Here is a 12,612-nt window from a genome sequence, read left to right on the forward strand (position 1 = left end):
GGCCCCGACGCACCCGCGGCGCCCGCCAGCTGCCGGATGACGGCGCGGGTGCGGAAGAGCTCTGTGGCGGCCAGCCGCGCGTCCGCGCCGTGCGCCGTGTAGTAGTCGCCGCGCTCGAAGAAGCGCACGGTGGTGTCGGGCTTCTCGGGCAGCGACAGCACGGCACGCACGAAGCCCGCCTCGGCGCCCGCGCCCTCCGGCCACACCGCCTCCCGCGGCGCCTCCACCGCCATGCTGCTGCTGCTGCTGCTGCTGCTGCTGCTGCTGCTGCTGCTGCTGCTGCTGCTGCTACCCCTGCTCCTGCTGCTCCTGCTGCTGCCGCCTCCCGCCAACCGCCACCGCGCGCGCACCGCCCCGCCAGCGGCGCACGCGCCCCACCGCCGGCAGCCAATCGCCGCCCGGCTCTTGCAGCACGTCACGGCCTCCCCGCCGGTCCCCAGGGGCCGCTGAGGGGATGGCGGCTGCGGGGTCCCGTGAGCGGCCGCACCGCGCCGCCGTCGGCGCCGCTCAGGTCCCGGCCCTGCCTGCAGGGGGCTGCGGCGCGCAGAGCGCTGCTGGGTGGCCTGGCGCTGCGCTAAAACGCCGGGCAAGGCGGTGTCCGGGGGCCCCGAACGCACCCCGGGGCGAAAAGAAATCACTTGGATGTTTGGCATCGCTTTTGTTGTTGTTTTGTTTTTTTTTTTTTCCAGTCAGTTCCACATCATGATTCTTATGCCCCAGTTCAGTTATCTGCATCTTATCGCCTACAGTCGAAACACATCTTAGAATTGAATAAATGCCTTAGCATTTCTTGCATGCGTCCTTATCCCTTCTTGTTTCTGACTCCCATTGTTCGCTTCCCACTGCTTTCCTCCCATCTTTCCACGCTACATTAGCTTCTCCCACCTCACCTCTCTCCCCTCCGTCCATCCCGCCAGTCCCTGGCTGTTCCCTCCCAAGAAGCACTTCAGCGTCTCCCACCACAATCCCCACTCTGTCCTGTTCGTGCACGGCATCACCCGAGCTGCCCGTCCCCTCAGGGGCACCTCGGCCTTCCCGACCCAAACACCAGCGCCATACCGCTGAGATAACAGCTTTCCTCACACCAACACTCTCCTCAGATTTTCCTCCTAAAAGCTAATGCAGCCCGTGCTCTGGTACCTCAGTGCTTCCCACCCCGTCTGCCGCCCAAGGGTCTGTTTCAGCTTCACACACGCACACGCCTTGCAGCATCGCCCCAGGGCCTCACACTGCCGCCACCCCAGCAGTACTAGGATGTCACAGAGCATGGTGAGGACTGTCTCTTGCTTCCCCCTGGGGCCACCTCCTCACCCACACCTCTCAGCTGGGGGCTTGCCCTCTCCCAGTCCCCCTTCAAAGTGACGCCCCCAGGCACCCTGTCCCTCCCATCCCATCAGGTTATGGTACAGATGACTACTTTGATTCAATTAATGAGACAATTGGAAACCCATTTTCAGTTATAAATGTGGTGGCATTGCTGTAAATACGTTAGGAGAACCTTGACGGCTTTGCTGTAACTCCAAATCTTCCTCTTTCCTCTTATGTCCTGAACAATTATTAAATCAGCATCTTTCTTGAGAGGCAATTGGATTTATTTTCAGTATGTGTAAGTATACTTTTCCAAAACTTATTTTCAGAAGAGCTAAACCACCTAGCCTGATATTCACCTGCACCAAAATTGTTTACTTGAGGCTGTGCTCACATAGAAAAATTAGGCCTAAATAACTATCATTCAGCAAACACAACAGGCAGCCTTCTGAAAGGCATTCATAAGTGAGGTGATAAAACCACATCAGCCCAAAATAGATGGGATTACTTCTCTTTGTACACATTGATGAATATGGATAAGGCAGATGATGGCACAAGAAGATTAAAAAAAAAAAACATACTTTTATGAACATTTGGAGAGGAGATGAGCTCAAGGGACTTCATTGCCACCTTCAAAAGAGATAATAATGCCTGTTAAGCTGTAATTGCTGTGTGTTGAAGTGCTTCATTCTCACTCTTCAGGGCTGGTTACACCTCCTCCTTCAGCAGTTTGCTCCAGGCAGCTCTGCTGAACTGCACTCTCCCATTTACAGAAAGCCACCACCTAAACCTGCCACTAGCGTTCTTTGTGGTGAGCACAGTTCATGAGAAACCTTTATGCCATGACATCTGCTCTTCAATATTTCACTGGATCAGTCACATTTCCTCTGAGCTTTGGCTATTTCTTTAACCCACCTGTCTGCACACTGGCTGATCCACACAAGTCTGAGTGCAGACCATCAGCCTATTAGGAAGGGTGGTTGCTTCCTCATGCTATAGCTAGCAGAAAACTTGCTGCTTTCTCTCTTGCAGGGACGAGAACGAGAAGATGCGTGTAACTGTTAGGCATGTGGTGGATGGTAAATGTATGCAAATCTAGACCTTCATTACTTTTGTTGCCTTTTTATGCATAATGAGCGTACACAGAAATTTTCAATTTTTTTTTTCAGTTAAGAAAATGAATGCCCTTTAAACACTAAAAAAATAAATCCTGTTTCACTAACAGTTAATTAGTATCCAACGGTGATCAGTGGCAGCAATAATGCTTTTGAATTTCTAGGGATGTCACCAGGAAATTTTGTGACTGGTACACATGTGCACACATACAGTGCAACAGAGGTTTAAGATAATATTAATGGGATAAGAATAGTTAGTTAATGTAAGCTGGAAAACAAAATGTGGCTGTTACCTTGTAAAGGACCTTTTAACTTTCTTGTATGCAGTTTTTTATTCAGACCAACTTGCCACAGCCATCCCTCTACTTTGCAGTCACCTGAATGTGTAAGGATTCTGCAGTGCATTTAGGGCTTAACAGAGGGAAAACGAAAACATCTTAAATGTATCAAGTTTTTACATGCTGTAACTTGATAAGTGTTGCCTTTAACATTATACATCACCTCCTTTATCTACCACCTTCCCCCTTGTGTGTCTGCCATTGCACTAAGAAATAAGAACAAAGAAGGATTTTAGCAAAGTCCATAAAACTCCCGTGGAGATGAACCCACTATTCCCTGTATGTGAGCCTCCCTACAGCATGCCTGACTACCTGCATGCCTAACAATGGATCTTTGTAATGCCAAACTGCAGTCTCACAAGGAAGTTGATAAAATTCAGAATCAGTTGTAAAGTTGGGGCAGCAGAGCTACTAGCATTTTTAGTTACCTAGATTTTTTTTGCAGGGCTATTTCAAGCAGTCTGTAATTCAAAGCCTCTGTGTTTTATAGCAATCAGCGTCCAAAGGTAAAGATTCAAATACACATTTCAGGAACAGTGCTATTTGTCTTACCACATTTATTATGGTTGTTGATGAGGGTAACGGGCATACTATCACCAACAGACCCTACATACTCGACACTGTGCTTTCACTTTGTAGGCGTGGAAACTATGCTTAGGGATTACTTACGTCTTTGTAAGAAATTTTTATGACCTTTATTGGTCATGTTTTCTCAAGCCTGTTATTTGCATGTCCTCTTCTAAAAAGTCTCTCATTAGTTTTGCATAAACATTTAATTTTGCTCAGCAATAATAATAATGTTAATATATTACATATATAAATGCATACTAGCATAACTCATAAGAAAGTAATAGATCTGCACCTGCCTATACAAGCACTACTTTCCCATGTTGTACATACAGAGATAAATATTTCTTTTGTTCATCCTCAAATTATTTAACAAATCTACAGTCTGGCCTTTATGTCCTGTACATTAAAAGAGAAGGAATGTGGTATCACAACATTGTGTAGAACTTTAGATTTAGGAAACATGCTCCTTCACTGAAGGAAGTTAATGAATTAAGCACACAAAAGTATTAAAATATTTACCTTGTCAAAACCAGATGCAATACAAAATTGCTTTTTAACTTTGCTGTCAACTTCTGAAGTATTGCAATAAAGAATGCTTAATATTTTGCTATTTAATATCTTAGCATTTTCCCATAATAATTTTTGCCAGCAGTTCAAAAGTGCTCTGTAAAGAAACATCATATGCCTATGTAGAGAGTTGACATCTGATTGTCGTGGGTTTATGTGGCAAGGTTTTAGTAGCGGGGAGCTGCTGGGGTGGCTTCTGTGAGAAGAATCCAGAAATTGCCCCATGTTAGATATGGCCAGTTTCAGCCAGCTCCAAAAGGGACTTGCTGCTGCCCAGAGCCGAGCCAATAAACAATGTTGTTTATGCCTCTGTGAGAGCAGATTGAAGAAAGAGAAAAGAAAAAATACTGGGCAACAGCAGCTGGGAGAGGGAGGAGTGAGAAGCAGCCCTGCAGACCCCAAGGTCAGTGCAGCAGGAGGGCAGGAGGTGCTCCAGGCACGCAGCAGCAGTTCCCCTGCGGCCTGTGGAGAGGCCCCTGGTGGAGCAGGCTGTGCCCCTGCAGCCCATGGGTCCCACACGGAGCAGATCTCCACGCTGCAGCCCGTGGAGGAGCCCCCGGTGGAGCAGGTGGATGTGGCCTGGAGGAGGCTGCGGCCCATGGAGAGCCCCCGCAGGAGCAGGCCCCGGGCCGGAGCTGCAGCCCGTGGAGAGGAGCCCACGCAGGAGCAGGGGGTCTGGGGGGAGCTGCCGCCCGTGGGGGACCCGTGCTGGAGTAGTTTGCTCCTGGGGGATGGACCCCGTGGGACAGAGCCACGTGGGAGCAGTTCTTGAAGAGCTGCTGCCTGTGGGAAACCCACACAGGATCAGTTCAGCAAGGATGGCATCCTGTGGGAGGGACCCCACATGGAGCAGGGGCAGGGAGTGAACGTGAAGGAGTGGTAGAGATAAAGCATTAGAGTGACCACAGGCCCCACTCCCCCTTGCTGCTCAGGGGGACGAGGTGGAAGAAGGTGGACAGGGGGAAGGTGTTCTTTGTTTTCTTTCTCACTGCTTTAGCTTGTTAGTAACAGGTAATAAATTTCTCTAATCTCCTTATGCTGAATTTGTTTTGCCCGTGAAGATAACTGTTGAGTGATCTCCCTGTCCTTATCTCAACCCTTGAGCCCTTTTTATCTTATTTTCTCCCTCTTTCCCTTTGAGGAGGAGGAGTGAGAGAGCAGTCATGGCATAGCTCAGCTGTCTACCAGAGTAAAACCACCACAGTGATACTGTTTTTTTGTTTTTTTTTAATAAATTCAGTACATTAGCCTTCTCTAGATACAGAAGGCTATAATACACAGCAGAACACCTCTTTTTACCCTTATTTTTCTTCCATTTCTCCATACATATATACTCCTATGCAGCTGCATTACAAGTCATGTTTAGTAAACAAAACGGGACAAAACAAAAACCTATAAAGATCAATAAAAGTACTTAGGATAGGAAACCAGGGAAAAGCCTACTACTGAATCAGTTGTGAATAACAGCCATTTTCAGGTAAGCAGCAGCATGCTTGTACCATAGTAACTGACTTTAGAAACAGACACAGTAAAATCACTCTGAAAAAAAAAATCGAAATGCCTTCCTCTACTGTAGGAAAAATGTTTTCGAACAAACTAGGACAACATCCATGCCACACAGCAGGCACATACCAGTCAAGTCAGCACATTTGTAGCACCAGCTCAGCCACAGCACATGGCACCTCCTTCCATCCCACAGGCCAAAAATAGAGCATGAAAAAGGGATGGGGAGTCTAGGGAGGAGAGGAAAAACTAGCATATCTATGGGGAGAAGGCATGGTAATGATGGCATACTGTAGACATTAAAGAAAATATAAGATTGCATGTGACTCAACAAAAGACAACCTTACTAGACTTCATTAAACAGCTTATAAAATTGTATTAAATTTAGCATGGCTCAGCAGATTACCTTTACACCATGGAAGAAAGGGAGCGGCATGTACTGGCAAAGAAAGAATGCCCTGTAGGAACTGTCACCAACTAACACGCCCACCAAAAGGGGTAAAGGCACTCCTGTAAATCCCCTACAACTAGATTTTTGTGCTTAGCAAGACTAGCAGCTTGACAGAGCAAACTGATAGGAATGCCTCTGCTTATCAAAATTTGGCAAAACCTATGGGTTGCAGCAGCTCAGTACACATGCCCGTATGTTCATAGCACTAGATGATAGAAGCCTAGAAGTGATCACCACCAGTAACAAGCCTATATTTTCAACATCTAATACAGTAACTAACACAAGCATATGATAGCTACCATGTTGTCTGAAAGCAGAAGGTATACTGGTGACCTGTGACATAATTATGGCCAACTTCCTTGTTGTAAGTTGCAGACATACACAAGCTCTCTCATAGGCTATGTTCCACATTTAATTTTATGAACACAGTATGTAGTTTAGCCTACTTTTCCTGTTTTAGGGAGGGGGAACAAAACATTGCATTAATAAACAGATTTGTCATTCCATTCCTTATCTTGTATCTCATTATTTCTTTGGCAACAGGAGTTACAGCATTTCCTTTATAAATCAGATGCTGGATGGACCATCTATTTACATGCTAGCTAGTATACATTACATAGGATTATTGACTGCCAAAGCAAACTATTTTATGCTAAGTTTGGGGAGGTAGATTGCCTTTTAAAGTCTGGTCAGACTCCATGACAGAAAACAGTAATAAAAGCAGAAACAGTCTGTGAAGGGTGTAAGAGCTCTAGCTCTTTTCCAGCTCTGAGATCAGATGCCAACACTACCCACTCCAAAACCTACCCCTGATTAAAGGCTTGTTTTATTATAAATACATATGTACCACTTGAAAGAGCAGTCTACATGTTCCTGAAATTACTATGTTCAGAGCGTGTTTATTTTTTGATACAATCAATCCACGTTATCATTTTACTCCTGTTGCACATTAATAGTAGAAAAAGCATAAAATTTACTTTAAGGAAAAAGAATCAGGCTATCAAGAGATTAGATAGCTGTTATTTGAGCTTCTAAAAGTATTTTCACCTATTCTAAGATTGCTTGCTTTAAGCATTACACTACTGAATTTAGAAGCATGATAGTTTACCAAATCATCATTTCAACATGGAATAATTAGAAGCCTGTTTCAAGGTTTTATTAGCTTGTCATAAAAAAACTTACAGTAAGTTCAAATATGTACAAATAGCCATAAAAACAAAGGCATGTTCAGTTACTTATACATGAGCCAAATATTCATGACATGGCTACAAAAAAAAAGTCTTCAAAAAAACTCCACAAGGTTAAAACCACCATTAAAAGTTTATGCTCCAAAAGCCCAGTAGCAGCAGTTGACAGCTCATTTCATTACAAAAATCAGGGAGTAGTAGTTAACTTTGACTTGAATAAAATCAGATGTTTAAGATTTAACTCTCAACAAATAGTAAAAGTAGTAGCATGGTTGTCAGTCTAGGCTTTGTTTTAACAATCATTAAGCAAGCACAATTGCCTCCCCATCCAAGGAATATTAACTCTTAAGATCCATGCCTCCACTGTTTGTTTTCTTATTGGTTGAATCTTACTTGGTGTTCAGCTGATTTAGTTACGCATTCAGTCCTCTATGCATTTCATTCATTTCCTTTACCTGGGGGAGGAGGAAATAGGTTGAGGAACATCAACATTTGTGCTACTTCTCAACAGGAGAACCCAGAAATCAGTAACTTTATTCCAGATTTTCATTAGCAAGGGGTAATTGTCAACTGGACTATTCAGCTACAACATTTGGATTCCTCTACAAATACTCAGTACCTAGGGCTGAAACACCCTACACCTTAGCACAATTCCATTGGAAAGTAGCACATCAACAGGAACCCCAAGGCCCTTGCAGTTGAAGAAGCTGAAGATCCCTGAAGATCTCCACATCTTCATAATAAAACAAGACTATCAGTGCTTCCTGTGGATTGCACAGCCCTTGCTATAGAAATGTAAAAACAGTACTTGCCTCCAGCATCTCCCCCTTCCCAAATCCTGGGAAAGGCATCAGATTGCCAGTTGCCTTTGAAACTAACATGCAGAGCCAACATGGTGAACTATACAGAGATCAAAACTAGTTACAGAATTTCACTCCCCCCCCCACCACCACCCTCGAACATATCTGAAGCACCCAAAGCAAGCTATTAACCTACAGCAGAAACTTCTAAGTTTAGGTTCTAACCAACCCCCCCCCACTTCCCCCATATATCATCAACAAAAGTTACCTCTGCTTTCACGTACTTCCCTTTCTTCCTTCTTGTGAGGACCTGTAAGGAAAGAAAGAGTAAGAGAAGGACAGATTAATTGTTAAGTTTGATTTAAGTGTTGATTTACATTTAACTTTATCTGGCTGGCACTGTGATCTTGAAACTGCCCATTCCCCATCCTTCCAGATTTAACAGGTTGTCTGCCACTCTTGACTACCTTAAACCAGGAGGCAAGACAGGTACTTCCTCCGCCTAAATGTGTTTTCCTAATACTTTGTTTTCCATGCAACACCCTTCTGTCACAACCCAAATCAGTGACAGTCAATCCACTAATTCCTCTCTACTCCCGAGTCTCAAAGAAAACCCACAAACAGCTAGTTTACAGCAGAAGACTTTCTATCAGAGTCCAATTACCTTGGTATATTATTCCCCAAATTACACTGTTACCCACTCTGCCTGGCAGCTTTGTTAGAACTTACCAGAACAACAATTCCAGCAACTATTGCTACTATTACTATTACAATGACAGCAATGACGCCAGGAGTCAGAGACTTCATGGAAAACTCTGGTGCTATTTCATCAACATAGTAGACCACCGTCTTCTCAATAGGTACCACTTCATTGTCAATACTGACATTCAGTCTGTCATTAAGAAAGATGGAATCACCTTTTACCTAAGGACAGATAGCAAAAGAGACTTGCTAGTTCACCTTGTAATAGGCATTCTTCTATGCATCACAATAGTTTAACTTGCTTTTGCCAGAATATTCTAAGACTATCAAACACCAACACAATACATATTTAGTCTTTGGAAGACTCTACCCATGACACTTACATCTTTTTCAAAGTAGTAGGCCACATCAGCTATATCCACTTCTCCAGCAGATTTGTCTGAGGAATTTTGCTTCAGATCAATAGTAATGTAAGGGTTTTCATACTGGGGAAGAAGACAGTACAGAATTAAAGGGGCTAATTTAGACCCAACTACTAAATACGCAGCAAAATACAATCTGACTTGTGAGATAACATTCTCAATCAAGTTTATGGTACTTCTCAAGCAAAGTTTTTAAAGAACAGTTCAAATTCCGCATTTCTGATGAAGCAAAGTAAATTCATATATAGACTAGGAAGACAGACATGCAATTTTTCAATTCAGATACAGTCATTTGCTAGCGTTCAATAACAATGACACTATTTTGCGAGCCTCCATTAAGATCTGTACTTCAGTACATGCAACAAGAACTTCAAAGTCACTGAAGTTTTATTTTGTGAATAATTCACTAAAAATTATATGCCTCTTACCATAACATTGGTTATATAGCGCCCATTCAGCATATAACGTCTGGCAATTGTTTCTTTGAAGAATCTACAAGGATATTAAAACCATAACTATTAAAAGCAGTACTATTTTACACATCACTTTACAGATAAGTAGTACAATTTCTCCCCCCCCACACACAGTCTGTTTGTGGGGGATTGACCCTAGGCGGACAGCTATGCCAGCCAGTCTCCAAGCAATAGCTACTTTGGAACCACCCTCTCCAAACCTGATTTATTGCTGAGCATGATGTTATATGATCTGGGATATCTCGTTGGTCAATTCAGGTCAGCTGTCTTGGATGTTTCCCCTCCCAACCTCCTGCCCATCCCTAACCTACTGAGGCAGCAGAGGGAGAGACAGAGGAGACCTTTACACTATAACTAACTGATTCTTATCAACACTGTTTTGGTGACCAGTCTAACACAGCACTATATTGGCTGATACGAAGAAAATTAACTCCACCCCAGCCAGGCCCAGCATACTCATTAAGAGGTACTAGAGCTCTGTTAATTCCCAACAGTGAAGTTGCACTTACTGCAAAACAAACAATTAATGCCCTGGTGAAGATCAAAAGACTTTACATAGTTTTAAGATTTCACAAATACAGTAGAAACTTCTGTTCCAGCAATACGCAAAAAAACCCTCACAGCTACAAGCACATTTTTCTAGCTATATGACCTCTGACAAGAGGTAGAATTTTATTTTAGCCAAGAAATATAGCTAGCCTGATGTTTTGTCTCCTGCTTCTTTTATGAAGTCCCTCCCCTCTGTCAGTTTAATTTTTGAGCAGTTTCACCTGATTACCTTCTTTACTATCTTGACTTGATTAAAAGGCAGAATCAATTTTAAGTGGAAATGTGACTCATTTCCATGTAAACTGTTAGTTTCCAATAAAATTAAAGCAAGCTTTATGAAGAACCTATAGGTCACTCACAAAAAGCCTTATAAAGAAGTGAGTTCACACATTTGTCAATGCTTTTAAACACTTAGCTGTTTAGAAGTACATTAGGTCACTTACTTCTTCAGAGACTCGGGGTTTAGAGGAGTTTCTCTTTCAGTATGTTTTATTTCAATGATGATCCACCTGAAGCAATGAATATTCTTAAAAACACATGCATATAAACAGTGTACACCAAAAATCTAATCTCATGTGGGGGGTGGAGGTGGGTGAAGCAACGAGAGGAAAAAAATATATATCCTCCCCTCTCCCCACAAATCTCACTGTTTCCAAAGGGAAAAAAAAGGCAGTAAACAAGTACTTATTGCTCCATGTTCATTCAGTCCCAGTGTATCACTCACACAGATAAATCCTCTGTAAGGCAGAACCTTATACAGGAATGCTTTTAGGTCACAGCACACCCTGCTGAAAAGACTTACGTTGTTCTGACTAATTGATTGCACTTCAAGTCTGTGTCATGTTTGTCAGTTCTTCTAACACCAGCTGTATTCACACACCAACAGGTGGTTCCATTGCACTGCTTTGCCTTGAAAACACCATTGTTTTCACACTCAGGATCATAAAGACCATCAGTATCTTCAAATGCATCTTTTGGTTTTTCCCGACGACCTGATTTTGTGCTTTTTACTTCTGCTTTCATCAACAAGCATTTTGATGTCACTAAAAATAACCAGAAAGTCACATTTTACAAGTTCAGACCACACATGCACAAAACAAAACTCCATAAAAGCATAAACACACATGGTTACTTTAGAAACAACTGTATTTGAAGCCATTACAAGGAAGATCAGATACCCAAGATGTAGGTAATGAATAAAGTCAATACAGTTTGGAGCATATCAGCTTCTGAAACCAAATGCCTAAGTCCAGGCAGTTTCGGTTTCTTCCGCCCAGAAGAAGATTCACAGGCTACCTCAAACCAAGAGGTAAGGCTTTGAGAAAAGGCTCTTTCACCCCTAGATTCCTAGGAAAAGTTACGATATATGCTTAGAAAGAAGCAAGAAATTAACGTTTGAGAAATCCTTTCTGTTAGACAAAGATCAGATAATAAAAGAAATCAGGGAAGTGGAGTCATACACACATCCACACAAGTTACGCAGTAGGAATCAGACATGCTTATTGTTCATTGCCAGTTGACCTAGAAGACCAGGAAGAATCTTTCTTTCCTTCCCTTGCTATTGTAATTTGCCAGGAGCTCATTGCGCATGTCCACATACCCCCTTACACCGTAGCGGGCACTTTTATTTAGCACCCCCATAGTAGTGAGAACTCCCAGGTTAAAACCCGCAGAGGACAAACGGTCTGTACTCACAAGTATCACAGTTCACAATGACACCGGAGCCGATGGAGCTGCACTGGCAGACGCCGTTAACCAACGCGCAGTCGGTGACACGCTTATTCTTCTGGCAAACACAATCTGGGAGAGATACACAGCCATGAGCGCGGATGCTCCCGAAGGCGAGGCGGGGCGGAGGCTGACCCCGCGGGCGACGAGGCGAGCCACAGCCGCCCCTCACCAGGCGGGGGCGGTCGGACCCGGGGCGCCAGGCACCCTCAACAACCCCGGCGGCCCCAGCGAAGGGCGAGAACTTTCCTCTCGAAGCACCAGGACCGGCTGCCGGCCCTTTTTTGAAGCTGGGCACCCCCAGCCGTGGCCGTCCCGCGGACGGGGCGAGAGCCGTCGGGGGAAGAGGGACGCGACGGCCGGGCACCTTCCCGCCCGCGGGCACCCCCCGCCTCAGCGGGGGCGCCATTTTGTGGCGCTGCCAGGGGCCGGGCGGAGCGGGGCGCCCACCACCCCGGCTCGTGGGGCGGCTCCGCGGAGACCGAGCGGGGTCGCCCGCGGGGGTCGAGAGCCCCGTTTGGGGAAGCGGGGAAAGCGCGGGGCGGGCCGAGGGGTGCGGTGCGGGCACTCACCGTTCTGGGCGCAGGCAGCGGCACACAGCAGCAGCAGGAGCGCAGCCCCGCGGAGCGGCTCCATGGCTTCAGCCGGCGGTGGGGCGCGGAGAGGCCGCGGAAAGCCTCGGAGGAGCGGACTGGGCAGAGAGCGAGCGCTGTGTGCGCGGCGGGGAGCGATGTGAGCCGCCCGACAGGTTCGGCAGGGGATGGCCGCGCCGCACCCTCCTGGCTCTGGTTACACCTGAGACGCGCAGAGGGCGGCAGCGGCACCTCCTCCCGCGGCAGCCAGGCGCTGTTAAACCGCCCCCTCCCCCCCGCACCTGGGCGAAACTGGATGGAGCAGGG

General features: G+C 45.4%; 2 protein-coding genes across 2 annotated transcripts in view; both read right to left on the reverse strand.

Annotated features, from left to right (window-relative positions):
- Window positions 1-323, reverse strand: part of MSH2 (mutS homolog 2) — a 35,253-nt gene extending 34,930 nt beyond the window's left edge. Inside the window, exon 1 of the mRNA XM_048078444.2 lies at window positions 14-323. Within this exon, the coding sequence (XP_047934401.1) occupies window positions 14-233 (220 nt within the window). The 5' untranslated portion in view covers window positions 234-323. The remainder of the gene's footprint in view (window positions 1-13) is intronic.
- Window positions 324-6,993: 6,670 nt separating this feature from the next.
- On the reverse strand, window positions 6,994-12,586 carry EPCAM (epithelial cell adhesion molecule). Its single transcript, XM_048078428.2, has 9 exons — window positions 12,286-12,586; window positions 11,681-11,785; window positions 10,788-11,028; window positions 10,429-10,494; window positions 9,392-9,455; window positions 8,925-9,026; window positions 8,569-8,763; window positions 8,108-8,149; window positions 6,994-7,494 (listed from the first exon to the last, which is right to left on the reverse strand). Exons 1-9 carry the CDS (start codon window positions 12,347-12,349, stop codon window positions 7,453-7,455), a joined length of 921 nt encoding a protein of 306 aa, XP_047934385.1. The 5' UTR covers window positions 12,350-12,586; the 3' UTR covers window positions 6,994-7,452.
- Between the last annotated feature and the right edge of the window lie 26 nt (window positions 12,587-12,612).

Source organism: Anser cygnoides, chromosome 3, assembly GCF_040182565.1.
Source record: "Anser cygnoides isolate HZ-2024a breed goose chromosome 3, Taihu_goose_T2T_genome, whole genome shotgun sequence".
Taxonomy (NCBI): domain Eukaryota; kingdom Metazoa; phylum Chordata; class Aves; order Anseriformes; family Anatidae; genus Anser; species Anser cygnoides.

Coding starts and splice junctions, on each gene's coding strand:
- EPCAM (XM_048078428.2), bottom strand. CDS start 12,349: ATGGAGCCGCTCCGCGGGGCTGCGCTCCTGCTGCTGCTGTGTGCCGCT. Junction 8,150..8,568: donor TTGCTGGAATTGTTGTTCTG/GTAAGTTCTAAC, acceptor CTTTCCTTACAG/GTCCTCACAAGAAGGAAGAA. Junction 7,495..8,107: donor GGAAGTACGTGAAAGCAGAG/GTAACTTTTGTT, acceptor CTCCTCCCCCAG/GTAAAGGAAATGAATGAAAT.